This window comes from Brachypodium distachyon, chromosome 2 (assembly GCF_000005505.3).
Source record: "Brachypodium distachyon strain Bd21 chromosome 2, Brachypodium_distachyon_v3.0, whole genome shotgun sequence".
NCBI classification, from domain to species: Eukaryota; Viridiplantae; Streptophyta; class Magnoliopsida; order Poales; family Poaceae; genus Brachypodium; species Brachypodium distachyon.
Genome location: NC_016132.3, coordinates 155,502 through 176,241, shown reverse-complemented (window position 1 = coordinate 176,241; position 20,740 = coordinate 155,502). Strand labels below are relative to the sequence as shown.

Sequence of the window (20,740 nt, the reverse complement as noted above, 5' to 3'; positions counted from 1 at the left end):
TCTAGAGTGTTCTCATAACAAAATACTTATCATTCTCTCTGGAAGACTCCTTGCAAATATCTCTTCCTTGTAATTCTTCAAATCTAGAATATTCAAGTAGGCATTGCTATTTCTCAACAGATCATTTCCGCTAAAGGAAGTTCACAAACAAGAAACTACAGAAGAAACAAAATCAAACCCCTACCGAAGATGGAGTTTAATGTGAATTGCATAGAGAGCCAAAACAACCAACTCAAAGACCATGGACCGGCATGTAACACCACCACCTTATTCATGGGAGCCATCTCCATTAGCAATGGCGCCAGAGTTTGGTCTCTGATATTGTACATGCCAAAGTCAAAAAAATCATCCTCAGGCTTTCTCCCCTTGCAAATGCTGACGAGGCCGGGTTGTGCTCGCTCAGAAAATATACGCAATCTTGCTAAGCTCCATATTGATTGGCAACGGGGAACGACCGAGAGCAATCTTGGTGCCCCACCAAATTATCGACCTTACTCCAACGTCCATTGTTGACGCTATTATGTAGATATGTTGCCTCAAAAACCTCAAGCTGACGACCGAATGGGTTTCCGAGAGACCATATTGAGTTTAATCTGGCATTCAACCGTGAGTCGATCACCGAACATGACCAAATAATAACAATGCTGGTAACTTCCGGTGGAGTGAGCACCTTTTTTTTAAACTAAGCAAGCACTTTATTGATCATTGAGGAGAGTTACATCAGAGACCAGAAAGGGGACAATACAAGGAGGAGGGTCATCGAGCCAAATCCCCTGGTCTGAAAATCTAGCTAGCTTAGGCAGTTCATGGGCCACACAGTTCGCCTCTCGAGCGCAATGTTCAAAGCGGATTATTACGAACTCGTCGGACAAACTCTACGAGACAAAATTACGTTTTGATCGATATGATGATCCATGCATGGCATGCAAAACTTTGATCGGTACCTGCGTGTAGCCAAGTTTCCAGAGTCTTCTCCTGGAGCGACTCCGATGTCCGTGACGCCAAAGGCGTTCAGGAGGGTAATAATGCCGGTGATGTTAGACATGGGCGCAACCTTGAGATCGTCCATGACAGTATACATCACGATCCCCTGCACGAACCCAGCGCCTGCAGCCGGTACCGGGACGGCGTCTCCAGCGTCGTCCGGCTCCACGAGAATATTCATCTGGGTCTGCATCGCAGTCTTGCAGGTCGTGCACGGGGTACCCCTTACCTTGGTGACACTGTTGTAGCACTTTGACTGGCCATAGGGGGCGCCACAGCGGAATAACTGGCCACCGGCCTCGTCGGGGTAGCTTCAGCAGCTCGCAGACACCGGCAGCAGGCTCGAGCAGGGCGTTCTTGGCGTCGTTTTGGCAGATGTAGGCGTCGTCGAGTTTCTCCACGCTGCTGTAGAGGTTGCAAACGCTGCCGGCCATGGAGTTAGCGTTGAGGAGCAGCTTGGTGATGGTGGCGAGCGGCAGCGTGAGGAAGGAGAAGAGGAAGTCGACGACGTCCTTGCCGGCCTCCGCATACAACACGCGCCGGTGTGATTTGTTTGTTTATTGGCGTATGTGGTGGCATGGCCCATTTGCTTTACCACGTACGTACAGTACATTATTAGTGAAAACTGTTGTACCATGTGTGTGGTCGCGCCTACTAGTTCTCCTTTTACGGAATGTTTCACGACCTGAATCCTTTTTCGTCAATCAAAATAATGAAGCTCGGATTTAAGGTAAACCAAACATGACACTAGACAAACTTCAACACAGATGACGCGAAATTAACAGAAGAGACAACATTTTCTTGCCAAGAGAAGACAACACTACGGAACACATCAAAGGAGTAGTCCATCTGCCAAGGATGACAACAACTAAAGACTCTGAACGAGGAAACACATATGCGAGCTCTGTATCGAGAGCCCCACGGCATGACGCAAAAGCAATTAAACTGACGATCCCAATTCGTTCGATCGAAGTGCATGCTTCAGGCCTTGCGCTTCTTCCCAAGGAAGACGTCAGTGAGAACCGTCTTTGACTGCAACGAGGCCTTGAGAATCTCCAAACCCTAGGCGACAAAAATTAACAAGCGGCCGGTGAGGCATGCCTGGCCTGCAGTCTAGATCAGAACGCGTATTAGGCAAGCATTTAATCTGGTTACCTCAGCATAGCCAAGTTCCACGGCCTTCTCCTGGAGCGATTCGATGTCCGTGACGCCGAAGTGTTGAGGAGTGTGATCCCGGAGATGGACGACATGGGCGCCACCCTGAGGTCGTCCATCACCGTGTACGTGACGATCCCCTGCACGAACCCATTTCCTGCTTCATATGATCTGAAAGTACTCTCTTAGCAATGTCAATCAAACTGAAAATTGATGTGAAGATTAAAAAAATGTTTGTTCTAGGCTGCTAAATTTTGCATGCTTGTTATAATGTCAGCAAAATTATAGAAGTGTAACACTGTAGGGAATTATAATGTGTGAACTTGGACTCCTCTGTAAGACATCGGTGTTTATCCACATTACGTCCATCGTTGCTCGTTCTGCCAACATGCTATATTTAGTGCTGCTCTTTTTCTGGGGGACAAACTTCATAACCCAAATCTGCAATGCAGGCAGAGGAAAAATTTGGTTACCTTTTGGAGTGTTTCGACATGGGTGCTCCTCCGCATGGTATGATGTCTTAAACCACACGCCTCTCGATGTATTATGTTCTTTGGTGCATTTGAGCTAGCAGCTGAACTTTCCTTTTTTATGCTTCTTCTATGTTTTTCATTAAACTGCTGTTTCACAAACAGGAGCAGCTTTCTGAAGCAATCTTGCTTCTACGTTTTCGGTCTCTTGAAGTGAAACAATCTTCTATATCCATAACATTATATAATTTCTGGATCTAAACTGCTTGAATAAAGACTAGTGCATATACTTATTATTGTGCGTTATCTTGTATCGTATTTCTTGTTTTTGTTTTGCTTTTACTAAACTAGAAGTAGAATGTTAAACAGAAATGTCACCTCCGTCCTCATCTTTTGGCAGGAGGAATTGCTTATGGGTTGGACCGGTTGGTGATGCTTTTGGCTCGCGAAAGTTCAATCCGGGATGTGATAGCTTTCCCCAAGACCACGACTGCTCAGTGTTCACTCACCAAAGCGCCATCTCCTGTGGATCCTCAGCAATTGAAGGATCTCAGCCTACGTGCTTCATGAGCGAACTGTTCATAACTTGGTGGTAAAATTATTTAGGATCAGCTACGGTATACTGCTGGAACTTGACCTCTTTCAGAACATTCTATTGTACTGTAGAGAAGGAGTTTTTTGCTCACCGTAATTTTTTGACCATGGAAGATGATTGGTCGCCCTTTGGCTGTCACCAGATCTGGCAGCATTAGTGCCACACAATTTTGTTTGTTCAAAATTGGGGCTGCAACCTGAAACTGTTTTATTGTAGAATTGGAGATGACAAAGTCTTCGATTTAAAGTGGTATGTGTGTATACCTCTTTGATTTTCTGTAGCTGTTTTTTTCCCCGCATGCATAGTACTTTTTTTTTGAGGGAAAGCATGCATAGTACTTTTGTCAACATGTTGGTGGGACGTGATCATTTGTGAACTCGGATAATTTTAGGGGTGGTGACGACTATGAAGAACGGAGGTTTTTATGAGACTGTGTTAAGCTCCGGCAGCCACAATGCCCTCCCGGGGCACAGCCAACCTCGTCCCTTCACTTTGGAACGGGGGCGACGCTGGCGGAAGCGGAGGAGACGTAAAACACCAGGAGATATACAACACTTCGGATTCAACTGATAGAATAATGAAAAAATGTAAATGAATACATAAATGGGTTCAAAAAAAATGCCTGACTTGACGAGGTGGCATGTGATGAGAAATCATGTAGTTGGGGTCTATTATCTTTACACTTATAAAGATTTGAATTGGTGGTCGATAGTTCACTCAACAATACTATCCTTTAATGGTTAAAGATTCATCTAATTGCCACTTATTTTATATGTATCAGCATCTTTTGATTATTCTTGATTGGTTTGATGACTTTCAAGATAGTTGTTTTTCAAAAATAATATATTTAGACATTTCTTATTTATCAAAAGTTTAAAAATATGAGCCACAGCCACAGATTCTTAATCTCGTAGCAAAGCACGGACATTTAGCTAGTTTAGATATAGAAGATTGATCATTGATAACTTTGGTTCAGTCAGGTGGTTTACGACTCATTACACCAACCCCGGGTCCGATCACTTCCACCGATCGAGTAGCAACAACAACACCAGCCTCCTTAGAATTAGACTCCAGCATCCTTGGTCTCCATAAGTGTGGCATGCGCAGGGACTACGAAAGGTTCATAGTCCTACAAAAAATACAAGCAATAGTCAACACCGACCATCATGTTAACACAAATGATACCATATCGCATAAGATATATTATTACCTCGTACATGCGTCTTATCCTACGCTCCTTGCTGCTATCCTGCAAAGGGTAACCAAACATGTAATTAAAACAAGAAAGCATGTTAAGTACAGAACAAGATAAATCAACATACATCTTCATCAGAGTCGCTCCACTGTGCCGGAAGTCCAAATAAAACATCTGGACGCACATGACCACCATGGTACACATCAGCTTTGTTGGGGTGTTTCATACAGTTTAGACAAGCACCACAGGAACCTTAGTTAAAAAGAGAGAGAAGGGGGGGTTAATTTCCACTTAACTGCCTAATAACCAAGCAGGCAGACACATATTATAATAGCTAAATAACCGTAGGTAAAAACAAAAGCAGTGTACTTGCAGTCACTACACATGGGTGTGCATACCCCTGCTTGAGATATTTGAAATGTATAATGCTCAAAAGATCAATGCACAAAGGTCAAAGGAACAAGTCAATGTCTTAACTAAAGCTAAAAAGAGAGGTAAAATTATATCTAACATATATATTATATAGTGTACTTAAAAAATATTTTGTAACCACCCATTCTCCATTTATTCCTTCTTGTTTTGTATTTGTTAGTTTAACAGAGAATAGTTTGACCGTAGTAAAACAAAAATAGCATGCATGCAATTCTACACATGGATGCGCATGGCCCTGCTTGAGATATTAGAAATGTAAGAACTTAAAAGATAATGGATGAAGATGGAGGTAAACATGGCACGAATGTCAATTTAAGCAGTGGCGTAGTGAGCATTTTTAAGCCAAGGTGGTCCAATTGAAAGTTTTTTTTTTTTGCCACACGATATAGCATGTCTACACTACTGTAAAATTTAAGTTGGGTTGCAAAATTTCAAATTGGATTCCATTCTCTCTTTCCCACATGGATATAGAAACTCACACCTATTGAGCTTGTTTTATTGGGCTGAAAATGTATGGTATATAAGCGCGTAGCAAAATGCCAGGGTGGTCCATAGCTACGCCGCTGAATTTAAGGAGCAAGTCAATTTATTAAATAAAGCTAAAACTATGTAAAATTATATCTTACAGATGTATCAAAGTCAATGCAAGCACATAGTGTATTTCAAAAATATTTAAATTGAAGAAAAGAGTATGGATTGGAATACCATTATCAGAAGGTTCAACCATGCAAAAACAGGAGACTACCCATTCTTCATTTATTCCATCGTGTTTTGTACTTTTGAGTTCAAGAAAGAATAGTTTGCCGATGCAGCAGTCCAAGCCATCAAGTCCTTTGGTGTTTGCGGTGAAATTCAAGTGACGGTACCAGATGCTCTTTTTCTCACGAAATGATTCATGGTGCAGAACGTCTTTGAGGTTGTATGCAAGATCCTGGCCGGAATAAGAAGCATGCATGAATCAGATAAGCAACTGTTATATGAATAAATATAATGCAAATCTTGGGGGAGAGAGAGCTAGAGAAATTAAAGCAAACCCCTAGAAGATTGTGATCCTCGTTGTACTGGTCCACAACAGCGGAAACCAAATTGTGCATTCCTTCAAGGCTTTTCCGAAGCACGTGTGATCTTGTACGCCTCTTCCGTGTGCCATCAGGCCAGCAGAGAAACACCGGCTTGCTCCACGCACCTAGATTAATTAGGTCGTCATATGATATATATATATATATATATAATTAGATCGATCGTACCTCATCAAAAGTGGAGAATTGATCGATACACACCAAAACGGTGGGGAGAAAATCAAGAATAGAGTCGGTCGAGAAACTTTACATTGTGGGATGCCGACGCTCATGGAGATACCGATCGATAGCATCGTCAACTTGCTCCATGCTCTGCAATGGGCCACCGACATCAGGATACGTGTGGATCGATCCTCCGAGATCAGCCCTGATGTAAAATTCCATACCCCAATCACTTCGTGGCTGGGCCAAAATGGGGCGAGTGGATGTATTATATGCCTGCGGAAAGGTCGAGGAAGCAGTAGCCTGCAGGTCCAATGTCGAGGACGAGTAGTCGTCACCAGCGGCAACGGTGATCTCCTGGTCGTCGGGAAGAAGAGGGCACGAGTAGTTGCCATCGGAATCTAGGTCGACGAACAGCAGCGGCCCTGGGCCCAAGGAGGCGCCATGGATCGCCGGCCGCACGCGCGGGCAAGGATCGCTCTTCATCCCGCGGCCATCGATGGACACGAGGCCGAACGACGGGGTTGCCATACGATGATTTAGGGTTTCGGCCGCTAGGAGAAAGAGGAGATCGATCTAGTCCAAGGCCTCTCCTAGCTTTTATAAATACTCAACACACGAGCGTTCGATCGATCGCACGTGGAATTTATTTATTTATTTAATTTAAAGGTCGTTTTTACTCCGTCTCGGTCAGGGGATTACACGCACCAGCACGTGTGCTACTCGGCTTGTTTCTTCCATGGCACCGTACTCAATCAGCTGGGGAAACATTACCGGACTCGACGACCATCATTTTATAACTGGACTAGTTCTTTGTTCTAAGTCAAAAAAAATATGCATGCCCCGAGCATCCTGCACCCGATCGATCATTTTATAACTGGACTAGTTCTTTGTTCTAAGTCAAAAAAAAAATCAATACTTAGAATATTAAATAGATATGCTATGGAAATATCTCATTAAGCTAATTTGGAGTGTAGATCATGTCGGCAGATTTTTCTATAAACTTGATCAAAGTTTATAACAAGTTTGATTTGGATCAAAGGTATAATTTCTTACACTCGGAACATATTGAACATCGAGTACATGAACATGATGATGACGCTGGTTTGGTAGCGTAATAAAATTTAAGTGACGGCTTCTCCAAAAAAAACTGGCCCTACAACTCCTTGGGCATCAAGGAAATCGCCTAGCTCGCCCAGGAGAAGGAGACTCTCTATATTGGCTATGCGCAAGTATTTTAAATAACTCCAAAGTTACTTATACATAACCAAAATCGAATTATTTCCTCATCTTTCGGTGATGTCAGTGTGTAGGTCTCTCGAGATGCTTATCTGTTTTCCCTGCAAAACAAAAGAAAAAATGGCCTTCGAATTCAGTGCACAGACCGTACGTGGAGGAACGGGCTCTCGGGCCTTTTTTCACTCATCTGTTTTGGGCTGACCAACGCCTTATATTTTAGTCATTTTTGGGCCAGAGTTTCCCGCATTTTACGTGGCTGGTTATGTTGATGCTAGCGGTCAAGTTAGTTTCAAAAAATTAGCACAGCCATCATTTTGATGCACAAGTCAGGGTTTCAACCTCTTTTTTCAAAAAAAAAATGCATGGTAATCTATTTATTTTTATATCTCTGAAAGTTACCGGCCAGTGTCTAGAGCATGTACAACGCAAGGTGCTTACACAGACGCTTACGAAAATAAACCAAGCACTTTCTTAAGCACCAGTGCTTATTTGTATAGAGGAGGTGCAAAGTTATGCATCTTCTTAGTCTAAATAAGCACCAGTGCTTAACAAAAATCGGTTAACTTTTCTAAGCAGCAACCTTGGCATCTTGCATTGTACATGCTCTAAGGGTTCTTGCGGAGAGCTGCCATGGGAAAATCCTATCCACTGTTTTTGGAGGAAGTTTCGATCTTCCGTGGCCCCTCTCGTCTCCGATGACAGCTTATCTGGCACTGAGAGACAGGGGAACCACGGATTAACGTCGGGCATCTAATTTTGCTATCTTTTTCGTTGTGTTTGTGTGTTCTTGGCGGTGGCGTCTTCGCGAAGATTGGTTTCATGTCTCCATCTTCGTCGTGGTGTAGGCATTGTCGATAGTTCTCGTGGCTCGTATTTTTTCTTATCGATGGAGCAAAAGTTTTACATCTTATCTTGCAAGGGGTGTGTCCGCATCCATGGCATGTTTAGCAATCTTTGGTTCTCATTGTGGATGTATTATATGCCTGCGGACAGGTCGAGGAAGCAGTAGCCTGGTCCAATGTCGCAGCGTTGCGCTCCGAGGACGACGAGTCACCGGCTGGTTCTGGTTGTTGCAGCGCAGCAGCGGCCACATTATCCTCGTTCCTGAAGTGCAACAAGCAGACTCGTTGAGTAGAAGGAGCAATTCAAATTCACGAAGGAGATGATGAACAAACGATCATTAGTATAGGAAAAAACTTGACATAGCTAAGCCACAAATTCTACTGAATTAAACACCCAATTAGGACCAGATCCAAGCATACGTACCTCGGTGATTTGGTCAATGTAGCAAGGCAGGGGCCGCGCATGGTGGCCTCGACGATCTGCTCGACACTTCCAAATCGACCGTCGCCGTCGACGGACAGGGGCTCGCGGAGGCCGGGGATTAGGGCTCCGACGCTTGTGGAGGGGATTGCCGGAGAAGAAGAGGAGATCTTTCTTGCACAACACGTACGCGTAAAGAGAGATTCGATTTTTCTCCGGGTCAGTCTCCGTTTCTTTGCTGTAGGTTTTTGGCACACGGACCAGGAACCAGGCCCAGCTTGTTAACGGGCTGTAGATTTTTTGGAACACGGGCCAGGAACTTGGCCCAGCTTGTTAACGGGCGAGGCCAGCTTGTTAATGGGCCAAAATTAGTACTCCTAGTTACAACAACCATATATTAACACAAACCATTCACACATTCACGGCAAAACCCTCGTCGCACCGAACCTGATCGGTCGGTTGCTTTCCTCCTCTCGTCGCCACCGGCAGCGACAGACGGCAAAGTGAGCGACTCCTCTATTTAATTACCTTTGCTTTTGCCATGTTCTTCTGCGTTTTGTACCAAGTACTTGACTACTTGTGCGATGCTCGGTTAGAAACTGCTGCGTGATCATAGTACCCACTGTTGATGTAGATGTAATATTTACGCACGCATCTCGTTGGGGATTTCCATGTTACTAACTTGAGTTCCGCGTGTTGGAATTTTTTTCCAACAGATATCTACGTACTGAATGTACACTAGAATTCAGTTCCATAGTTTGCTTGACTGTATATTTATGTATCTCAATAATGTGCGTGGTCTTGCTTTTACGATCGTTACTTTTGTTTTGTCAAATTTTCATGTTGATTTAGTTGTATAGCTTGCGCGGTTGTACTAATTAGCTTGTGGTTACGCTTGATGTTGTCGTCCACTAATTAATTAATCTCAACTCTGAAGTTTTCTGCACACACATGGAAGTCTATCTGTTATTCCATTTTAAACTTCTCTTTTGAAATGAACTCTTCTGTTGCGACAGTGAATCGAGTGAAAATTAAGCACATTTGCTCCCAAGCATTGCCCACTTAACTAGAAGTTTTTGAATAATCAACAGTTATTAATTTTGGAAGTTTAACTGTGGCAGGAAAGAAAGCTGAGAAAAGAATGGCCACCGACGAGTTATCGATGAAGCTCCTGATCAACAAAGAGTCTCAGAAGGTCTGCTTCGCGGAGGCCGGCATCGACGAGGTGGAGTTCCTCACCGGCCTCCTCTCCCTTCCCCTGTGCACCATGGCCACCCTCCTCGCCAAGGAGCACAACATGCTCGGCAGCATCGGCAGCCTGCTCGGCAGCGTGGAGAAGATGGGCACAAACTACAGCAGCAAGCCACGGCACCTCAGCCCGGCCGTCTCCACCGCCGCGCTCTCCCACCTGCAGCAGCTGCTCGGCGCGCAGCAGGAGCAGGTATCCATCACCAACGGCGACACCAGCGTCTGCCTCTACGGGTGCCAAGGCAAGTCCGGTGTCAGCAACAGCAGCAACCCTTACGGAACCACTTCCAATTACGCCAGCTGCCGGTACGTCTTGAGAATCTACGGCGCGGCCTGCCAGGGCTGCGGGAGTCCGATGATCAAGGTCATGGCGCTCGTGCAGACCAGCGGCAATGATCGCACGTCAGCCAAGACCAATAGGATGTACACCATCGGAGACGACCTGTCGGTGACCCAGGCGTCCGGCGGCGTGCTGTCGGGCATCTCCATGCTGTCGCGGTGCCACGTCAAGGACCTCAGCATGCTGCAGGAGAAGACAGTCAAGATCGGCAAGGAAGAGGTGATTATAATTATACAGTGATGTGCTTTCAGTTTTGAATATTTATTAGGGGATGGACTCTTTGATTTGTGTGTGTTGTGTTGGAAATGGGAATACAGGCGCTGGACATACTCATTACTGCGCTCAAGTCCAAGACTCTGCTGACAGACGTCTTCCTCGTGCCGAAGAAGAAGGCTCGTTGCAAGAGGGAAGCTGAGGAAGAAGTCATTCACATATGAGTGCTATATCTCCATTGGTTTGTCTCGCCGTTATTTGCAAATCGATCATCCTTCCTGCTACCCATTGTTTCTGTTTTGCCCTTGTTAGTAACCTCTGTCTCGCACTTCTTTCCAGATCCACCGTCCTTGTTGCTACCCTTTGTGTTTGTCTTGCCCTCATCATCCTTACCAACAGCTTCATTACGGACAGCCATCCTGGCAACACCAATTTGAGCTTCAATTTCCAGGAGCTTCTGAAATGCACGCCTTTTCTCTTTGCAAACATGTGAAAGCCTTTTCAGGGACTCCAGGATTTCTTGTTTGTCACTATTAGCAATAGCTTTTCCGGCACCTTTAGGCAGATCCATTAGCTTTGATCCCAAACCACCAGCAATCTGTACAAAACAAAACACATTTTATTTATCAATCACTCCAGATCCAATTATTATTGCTAATGCATCGACTATATTAACAAATTTTGTCAGATGTTCAACCTCAGGGAGCCCAATTTCTTCCTTAAACTCAGGAAACAGAACCTTTGCGATCATGCTTGCATAGGTCATATCATCTTCACTGACTATGATATCAGAAAAATAACAATCGCATTTGGTGCATAAAGCCTTAGAAAGTTTCTTGAGGATTTTGTCAAGAACTTTCACGTAACCAAACAGATTTATGATACCTGCAGTAAGCTGAAATGGATAATAAAAAAGAAAATAAATAAACCTAATCATATAAAATTCAAGAAGGTACAGCAATCAATACACAAATAAACCATCAAGAAGCTAAGTTCTTGAAAATACAGTACAACATGTACCGACTACGGACTACTTGTGAGTTAGCATGATCACAGGGCAATACCAACAAATTAGAAATACACATAAATTCCACATGGTTGCAGACAAAACTACTTGTTAATGAACAATAACAGGATCTAATTACATTGATGCACGATATTGCATTATTGATATTTGAATCAGAGGACAATATTGTTGCAGATTTCAGGGAAGGATTTCAATTTCTAGTGCACCACCAATTTATGGTTTAATTTCAAACACAATATGCTAATAATGATAGAGAATTTCAACCGTAAACTCCAAAATTCAATAGTCATCAATGGCACCAAAATGTAAGCAGAACCACTATCAATTTACTGAGACGATTTAAAAGGACTGAAGCAGAATAACAAAACTTTCAAATCTAGGAATGGCTGCCACCAGTTCTCTGAAGTCTATTTTGTCTTGTCTTAATGGAGCACGCCAAAAAGATATTCTAATATGAGGTACATGAGGCAGGCATTTAATCAATGTTTGCAGGCATTGAGCATGTCAATTGTTACAATGCTTTGAATGGCATACCAGTATGCAAAAGAACAGTGAAGAAATCAGGCTCACTAATACCTGTGCAATCTGCAACTAAGGTGCAGTAAGACCATGGTATGTGTTGCTATACATTCACAGATTTAGGAAAGTAGTAAACAACTCTTTAAGCGCTCAGATCATATGCTACAACATAGTCCATGTCAACACTCCAATTCTATGGCACTCAAGTACAATTGGATAAACTAAATTGTTCTTATAGAACAGGACAGACTTCTATTTTTTTTCTTGAATACGCAGGAGAGCTGTGTATCATTGTATTAATAGTAGAGGACAGACTTCTATTTTGTGGGGACGACGTATGTCAATGATGCTTGGGTAAAATTGGCCTTTAAAACGGATGGGTAGTTTTCATTTTATAAGTGCCAGCGTTTTTTAAGCCATAGGTGATTCACTAATCGAACCTATTCCAAATCTTAATTATTATGATATTTCAAGAGTATCAGAATATAGAATAGCATCGCAATAGCAAGGAGAGCAAAATACCTCACTTGTGGAGACATTGATTCGATTTGTTTGCAGGTCCTCTAGCAGTTGCTTGCTCAGTGGGAGAAAATAGTTATCAGTAATCTTATTCCTTTCCTCCAATATAAAATGAGGCATGACATACTTTAATCCCCAAATAACCTCTTCCACAACTTGGTCACCTGTCCAGCATTTGACATCCTGAGAAACTATGTCAACATTAGAATGCCACATTTGACTGGAATCAGTACTGATGACAAAAAGGAAAACTGTTGACGGAATAAAAACTCACAAGTTTTGATTCGATAACAGCTTTAAGCTGTGTATCTTGAACAACCAATTCCCTTTTAGCATTGCAGAATCTAAGAATGAGCTGTTCCAGTTTGTCACCAGGGCCATCATGACTATTACGGGTAACAGATTTTTCATCAACACTTACAAAACCAATGGCAAAGACAATCTGACATAATCCAAAACAACATTCATCAGAATATGATAGTGGGTGACACATAAAAAATATTAGAGCCCTGCGCGGTTCAAATGGAGAAGATAAATGCTGATAAATGCAGCATGATCAAAATGATTCTAATCAAAGTAACAACAAGAACAAAGCCTTTTTGGAAATATGTTTGACCATCAAACTACAGGAAGATGGTACGGCATGTCCTGTGATTGGAAGTAAAAGTATTTTCTCCTTGGCAGGGCATTACAGAGCGTGCATCATCCATCCCAGATATCTAGTCAATTTATCCTACCAAGGTTAGGTTAATTAGATGCTTTATGTCAGTTAGAAGTAACAGTCTTCTTAGCAATGCTGTAAAGCTGAGTGCCAAGCCTTGCTATGGACGCACAAAGTGGCTATACCTACCGAACCTACCCAGTACTTAGCCAATTTGTCCCATTTAGACCCACCCAAATAGCCAATCAGGCACTGATCTTACCATTACAACTGATGGTGTACTACTGAGGGCCTTTTTGGTAGAGATGACCTAGAAGTGATTCTCTGGGGAGATTCTACGGAGGAATAAGGAATGAAGTTAATCAGGAGAAGCTGTTTTTTTCAGCACCCAATATCTTAGTTCATTTCAGAGAGTCAATTCTATAGAGTGATTCCTGGAAACGGCCTTTCGGCAGAGGAGCAATTGACTTTGGGAGATCCACCAAACAGGTCCCAACTTAAATTGCGAGGAGAGATGGAAGCATGATTGCTCCTCAAGAGACATTAAAAAAAGAAGAGTTTCCTATGTAACTTGATCCCATACGGGATGAACAAACAAATTAGCAATGGACGAAATTAAAAATATAAGTTGAGTTTTCAGAGATACTGTACTTTGCGTGCACCATGTATATCTGCAAAATAAGTCCAGATATTCTGCAAAAATGGGGAAAAAACTTATCGGTTTCTGGATTCAATGATCCGTTGCATGACACCAAAAAAAAGGAAAATAGGTGATTCATCACAAGCGTGTTTGGACATACCTTAGATTGCAAAACAAATCTTCACGAACATTAAATATAGCAAAACCTGAGGGAGTCTCGAGCAGCACCCTCCTGAACTTCATTTTATTGAAATCTACAGGTTCCCTGCCAGTGAAGTTAAGAACAAAGAAAATTAAAAGCAGCCATGTGATTACTTCACAAAGAAAACTAAAAGCAGCCTGTACTTTGCTTTTTTCATCTCAAACTTAAGAAAAGTAACCAACATCCAAAGCCTAAGGGGGTGTTTGGGACTGCTCCGTTCCCGTTTTTCCAGCTCCGCTCCAGCTTCGCGTTGCCAAACACGCCTAGCTCCACGAACTCCACTCCGCAAAAAAGGTGGAGCTGGAGGCCAACTCCACGTTTTTTCTGGAGCACCTCAAGGGGTACTCCAGTTTTGAAGTTTTGTACTCCCACGTAGAGTTGAGGGATAATTACCCACATTGCCACATATTAACCACCGGTTCATTTCCTATTTGTTCCGCTCATTAATCTCCGACGGTCTTGGTCTGCCTACGTGACGTCCTTCCATGTCAATATCCTCCCCCTGCCCATCGGACGTCACGGTTCTGGCCTGACCGTTTGGCCCTCGCCTAACCTAGCTGCCTAGTTAGTTGACATAATCTAGCTAGCATTTGTTTTCTATTTTTTCTTGGAAAATATCAAATGCAATTTCAATCAAGGGCATAATGGACCATTTGCATGAAAACAACCCATTCTTAGAGCTGGAGCAGAGCTGTGTGCCAAACAGTACCACCTGCTCCACAAACTCTATGGTGGAGCTGCTCCATGCTGGAGTTCGTGGAGCGGAGCTGAAAAAATGGGAGCGGAGCAGTCCCAAACACCCCCTAAGAATGGCCCAAACAAGGCTCCAGCCTCATAGTGCATCAAAAATGCCACCCGCCACCATTCCTCCATGAGGATACATGTTTCACCAGCGTTGAGCTACAAGGAACAACTATCCTAACTGGTCTTTTTCATTGTCCACAACAAAGATCAAACCCTAAAGACTGTTTTAGACTCGAACTCGAACCTAAAACACCAAATAAGAGTTCCAGTCCAAATTAGGGGTGCAAATGGGGTTACCATATTTAGTACAACGAAACGATATCAAAGAGTGCATGAATTTTGGGAAGTTACAAAGAGGGTCAGTGGGCACCCTAAGGTTCTCCAATTTACAGTCCTACCCAAAAACACTTCTGTAGAAACAAGTACCCCATATTGTTGTTTAACAGATCTGAAAAGAAAGAGCAAAACTAAGCTGCAAGAAAGCCCTAAATTCGGCTTCTTCTACCATGATACAGAAATAAATTTTAAAGAGATGTGGGCTATGATTCAACCTGCTGAGAGTTGTATTTCACTGCGCATACTAAACTTGAACAAAACAATAATCAACCCTCAATTGATGTATAGAGCAGATGGGCGACAAGTGCTTACCATACATTAACCCTTTGGACTGCATTGAGAGATCTGAGAAGTGTCGCTTCCATAAGCTTCACATCCATAATAATCTTGTCTCTCAGCTGAGGAACATACAAGAGGTAATCAAGGTATCCCATTATCTTTTCCAAGTCATGCATAGTAAGGTCATCTTTACGATTAGCTTGAAACAGCTTAGCCTGATGCAACTTTGATTCCAAATCATGAGAAAATGTCTACACAAAACAAAGCAAGTCAAATTCATATATCAATTATCACTGAAGGACAAGTTTATGTGACCATTACATTGTAAAAATCAACAACTGTTAATTAAGATTCGTTAACCTTAGAGAAACCACATTTTTCCACCAAGTCAGGAACAAGTGCCATTGCAAGCACTTTCGCATAGTCCAAGCCATCTTTAATAGTATCACCAATCCCAACATACTCATCAAATGACCTCGACAATTCCTTTGGAAAACCCTCTAGGTTCATGTCAAGGTAGCACAGGAAACCAAATTTGGTTATGAAAGTTTTGTCAACCTGAAATAGAGAGCAAGAGAAAAAGGCACAGCAATTAGAATCATGCTGCAAGGTAAGAGTTATGGAGGAGCTTCAATCTATACAAAAATAAAGCTGAGAAATCACAGGGAATGTAAACTAGAAATACTAGTGTGCATATGGACTGTGACACAATAAATTGGCTAGTCATTGAAATTCAAACAACATAATTACTAATGTTTGGATACATGAAAAACAGTTCGAAAAATAATACTCCCTCCGATCCATATTAATTGTCTCAAATTTGCTCAAATATGGACGTATCTATGCCTAAAAAGCATCTAGATACATGTAATATTTCGACAACTAATATGGATCGGAGGGAGTATCTCCATTATTCAGAAGTTCATTGAATTAGAGAACACTCTGCTCATTATGAATTATGAAAGGAAGAAAGGCATCGACAGTCCAAACAATAATTTGGCCATGGGCAAATGCATCAATAACTTCAGAAGTGAAGGGGCAAGAGGCACACAATATACTTAATAATGACTTGAATGGAAATAATTGTGATACATTCAATATAGTGGTAGAAGAACATTTCTGACATACACTCTTAAGCAAAAACAAGAATTACATACACAGATGCACAAAAATCAAAGTGAGTTGAGTAAGAGTCTACTAATAAGAGAAAATATGATGTAAAATAACAGCACAACAAGCTAGGGGGGATGCATGGCACGTATAGCTTAAACAATAATAGATGCTATAAAATAAATACTTGAAATAGCAGCAGCAAGAGCATAATTACCATTCTTGGCGGGATATTGACTACATAATATTGTAAGGCCTCTTGCAATCCCTTGCTCACTGGAAGACAATATTCCTGTGTTATATTGCGCTCTTCTTCGCGTATAAATGCATGCAAAACATTTTTTATCCCCCATATCACCTCACCAACATCATATCCATCACATCTACATTTGATACCCTGAAAGACATTTTAATCATTAGCAATACATACCATATTAGGGTTTGGAATGATTATCACATAAATAAAAAATTAAAGGCAACATATACTGACAACCTTTTTCTCGATAGAAGCTTTAAGTTCCTTATCTTGAACAATTAATGTCTCTCCAGTCCTGCAGAATTTCATAATAAGTTGCACCAGGTCCTTTCCAGGACCAGCATCACCATTCCGAGCAGCAGATTTGTTATCAACTTTTTTGAAGCCCAAGGCAAAAAGAGCCTGACAAGGTTTATGAAGAAAGTGAGAGCATGAATCATTAACAGAGTACAGGCCTAGAGCAACCATAAAAAGAGCCTACCAAAGGATATGATTGTGCCATGAACCATGTGGTAGTACACTAACAGACATCAATAGTACTTTCATCTTTATTACTCTATTTGATGCAAATATTATAAAATATTTAATGATGGAGTGGTAGTAAAGAACTAACAAACATCAATAGCATGTCCAGCTTTTATTTCTCTATAAGATCCAAATGTTATGAAATCTTTAGTTATGGATTTATCATTTAGAAAGAGAGGCCAACATAACTACGTCTCAAGAGACCTTAATAGAATACAAGTATGTCCATCCAGGATCTTGTTTTACCCCAGCTTGTGTGGAATAACATATTATTCAGTAGCTGTAATGTACCTGAATTGCGCATTCTGGATCCGAGAAGTGCACCCAGATATTCTGTAAAAAGACGCAAGAACAATTAATTGGCGTGTAGGCTTACAAAATAGTTGCTGGGCCAAAAGCAAGAAAGGAACGAAACCGGATAATTCATCACAGGACAACATATTACCTTGTCTTGTTCGAAAGCAAAATCCTTCACAACGAAGATTGCGAAACCAGTGGGCGTCTCAAGCAGCACCTTCCTTCCCTTCAAATGTTCCGTATACACAGTTTCAATCATTTTCCTGGCAGAGCAAATCAAGACTCAAGATTAATGGATCATGCGGAAAAGGCACTATATTCCATTGAATCCTTCCCGAGCCGAGAGACAAGGGCGGAGGACCCGGTAGGGCACCCTACCTTGATTTTTGCCTCAGTTACGAATTGAGGAAGATTAAGGAGATGAAACGGGGAGCTAAAGGGAGGGATCTGTTCGTGGGGTGATGGGAGGAGAAACGGTCGGGAACGAGAGAACTGAAGGGGAGATAGATACCTGCGGTGGAGGCGCTCGCGCGAGGAGGAAGACGAGCGACGGAGCGAGGGGGCTGGGCCGCCGAATAGAGGGGATCACCGGCTCGTCCGTGGATCTTGGCCGGCCGAGGCGGAGACGGGCGGAGGAGGCGGCGCGCACAGGGGAAGGAGATTCGGGCGTGCGGGAGGGAAGCGCGCGCAGCCAGGGGAGGAGCGCGGCCGGCGGAGGCGGAGGTGGCGGCCTTGAGGGCAGCGGCGGCATGCGCAGGGGAGGATGGCGCAGCGTACGCGTGGAGTTTCGAAAGAAAGGGGTAGGCGGACGGGCGTACAAACTCCAACTTAAAAGAAGATTAAATTAAAGAAGAGTACAAAACAGATACGGATACGGATACGGATTCGTATTTTTTAGGACAGTAAAAATGGACACCCTTCCAGCCCTCTCGTGCTATCAATTCTGTTGTCCGTCGGATCTTACCATGTTGAGCTTCCAACCGTCCGATCTAGGCGTCCGTCCTCATGGGCCGCTGCTCCCATAGAAAAATCCACTCCGCCTGGTTAACCGGGCTGAGACGGCCTGTTAAGCATCGCCTTGTTGGGCTCATAAGAATACATGGACAGTCGCCTTGGTCTTTGTCGTCGCGCGGGGCTCCGATACCGGGGGCGTGTGGCCACGGCCCCCTTTTAGGTTCGGCAGGGGCGTCGGGGATTGCCCCGGCGATCGCCGGCGTGGCCGATGGCCCTGCGGGGCCGGCGAAATGATGTACTCGGGGTGCGCACAAACAAAAAACACATGCACGCACGTTTTTACTCAGGTTTGGGCCGTCCGGAGGTGTAAAACCCTACGTCCTTCCTGTCTGAGCTAGTATTGATTAAGCACCAAGTGTTTACACCTTGCCGGGGGAAGGTCCCCGGGCTCTCTCTCTTTCCTTGTGAACGCTACTTGCTACCCTCGGGCTAGGGCTAGTTGTGAGCTATGAGTCTGTGTAGCCGTGTGACTGTTAAACTATCCAACTGACCAACCTTTGAAAACTTGGAACCTGGAACCCTCTGACCGCTAGCGGGGGTCCTCCTTTTATACTCAAGGGGATGCCACAGGTGCCACGGTGCATGCGCTACAAGTGTCGAGTGGGGAGGCATACAACTCCCCCCCGGTGAGCTGGTGGCACGCATGGACGCCACCACTGCCGCTAGGGGTCTAAAACCCTTGAGTAGGATTGGACAACCACTGTTTACTTAATTTGGACGGGTAACGCTCTTCCTGTCGGCTCATTTAATGAGCCGAGCGCCTTACTCCTTGCCCCGGTGGGGCCGCGCACCCCATGCCTGCCACGCGCCCGCGTGGCGCTGTTGATCTGCTCACTGGGCCCCACCCTTGAGGCGGTAGCCTACGCCCAGGAACCACTTATCCCGGCAAGTCGCTCCCCCGGAAGCGCCCGGGCCCAACGCACCCAGGAACCTCCTCCCGGGAAGCGGCTTCCCGGGAGATGCCCAGGCGGGAATATTCCCCGAAGCCCCGCTAGCCCTTCCGGGCTGGTAGCTTGCCGGGCTGCTCGTGGCCGCTGCCCGGGACAGAACCATCCCGGGAACTCGGGGACGGGGCCCACGCATCGCGCCGCGGTGGTACCCCGGGTGCCACTGGTTCGACAGTAGCCCCCGGGCATGGGCTGGCATCGCCTGTTCCCGGATGAGGCTTCCCCAGGTCGGTTGCCGGGCGACGCCCTCAACCGATGTGTGGGACCCGATTCGCCGCGGGCCCGCGTTCCTTCGCTGCCCCATGCACAGCGCCGTTACAGACGGAGTAGTGGGCGCGTGATTTCCGCCCTAACTCCCCCCCTAAATAGGGAAGTTAAGGAGTTATCCCCGCGCACCCGTAGGGTACGGAACCGGCAGTTACCAAACGGCCGGGTGTTATAAGGCTCTTACTGTTGCCAAAAGGGGAAAGACACTTTGCCCCCATAGCCTTTTTCTTCATCCCCTTTCGCATCTCGCATCCCGGCGCTCCTGCTAGCTTTCGCCTTCGTTCCCCAAGGCGCCCCCCACCACCAGAAAAGGGAAGGAGGTGCAGGTCTAGAAGAAAGCCACGGCAAGCAAGAGCGAGACGGCAACCAAGGCAGCCGCCGCCAAGGACCAGAAGAAACGGGAGATGTGGGCCCCGCTCGCTTTCTTCCGCCCCGACTACAATGGCGAGGCGTTGGGGATGGTCCGGCATGCCGTCGCCTCCAACTTCAACGAGCACGGGGAGACGCTGATCTTCCCGGCGGGCGTCGAGCACCAGGACAACGAATTTCGGGTGTTCGCGCGCTTCCTTCTCACCGGCCTGGTGCCGCCCTTCTCGCTATTCCTCCACGCGATGAGGGAGTCCTACCAGCTGCGGGTGGCGCAGCTTCATCCCACGTCGCTGTTCCTCCTCGCCACCTTCCAGTTCCTCTGCGAAGCGTTCGTGAGGTTGATGCCGTCGGTGGGGCTCTTCCGCCACTACTTCTATCCCCGCATCGACAACGCGAAAGCGATGTCGTCGGGGGTGGTGTTCCGCGCCCGCGACTAGATGAAGTCTGAGTTTATCGTCCGGTCGGGGAAAAAATTGAAAAGGAGTGGCGGGGCGATTGGTGCTGGGTCCGGGTGGAGGACCCCCAAGAGTTCATCCAGTCGCCCACGGAGCTCCCGCAACCCCAAAATGGCTGGCAAGACAGGTACCACCGCGACGTCGATCTCCTCCCCATCGTGGAAAAGATCAAGGCGCTGCGGCTAGCGGGGCTCACCG

At 44.9% G+C, this 20,740-nt stretch overlaps 3 protein-coding genes across 10 annotated transcripts; 1 reads left to right on the top strand and 2 right to left on the bottom strand.

The window, feature by feature from the left end:
- Window positions 1-5,633: 5,633 nt before the first annotated feature.
- On the bottom strand, window positions 5,634-6,603 carry LOC112271139 (the record flags this gene model as incomplete). Its single annotated transcript, XM_024460182.1, has 3 exons — window positions 6,161-6,603; window positions 5,866-6,010; window positions 5,634-5,762 (listed from the first exon to the last, which is right to left on the bottom strand). Coding segments are annotated over exons 1-3 (717 nt in total), but the record flags the coding sequence as incomplete, so codon positions are not given.
- A 3,025-nt stretch (window positions 6,604-9,628) lies between these two features.
- Window positions 9,629-18,300, bottom strand: LOC100826213 (probable nucleolar protein 5-1). Of its 8 annotated transcripts, none has more exons than XM_024459458.1 (12): window positions 18,002-18,300; window positions 17,639-17,753; window positions 17,485-17,526; window positions 16,906-17,070; window positions 16,630-16,809; window positions 15,663-15,860; window positions 15,336-15,553; window positions 13,902-14,006; window positions 13,364-13,794; window positions 12,715-12,882; window positions 12,444-12,623; window positions 11,133-11,270 (listed from the first exon to the last, which is right to left on the bottom strand). In XM_024459458.1, exons 2-9 carry the CDS (start codon window positions 17,747-17,749, stop codon window positions 13,701-13,703), a joined length of 1,113 nt encoding a protein of 370 aa, XP_024315226.1. In that variant the 5' UTR covers window positions 17,750-17,753; window positions 18,002-18,300; the 3' UTR covers window positions 11,133-11,270; window positions 12,444-12,623; window positions 12,715-12,882; window positions 13,364-13,700. The 8 variants fall into 8 exon arrangements, with proteins under 8 accessions (XP_024315228.1, XP_014754253.1, XP_014754249.1 ...); XM_014898766.2 differs by having other exon boundaries at window positions 13,753-13,794; XM_014898763.2 differs by lacking the exon at window positions 11,133-11,270 and adding an exon at window positions 10,839-10,973 and having other exon boundaries at window positions 12,715-13,794.
- Window positions 9,637-10,402, top strand: LOC100826528. Its single transcript, XM_014898476.1, has one exon. The coding sequence runs from the start codon at window positions 9,716-9,718 to the stop codon at window positions 10,400-10,402; it is 687 nt and encodes a 228-aa protein (XP_014753962.1). The 5' UTR covers window positions 9,637-9,715.
- Window positions 18,301-20,740: the final 2,440 nt, after the last annotated feature.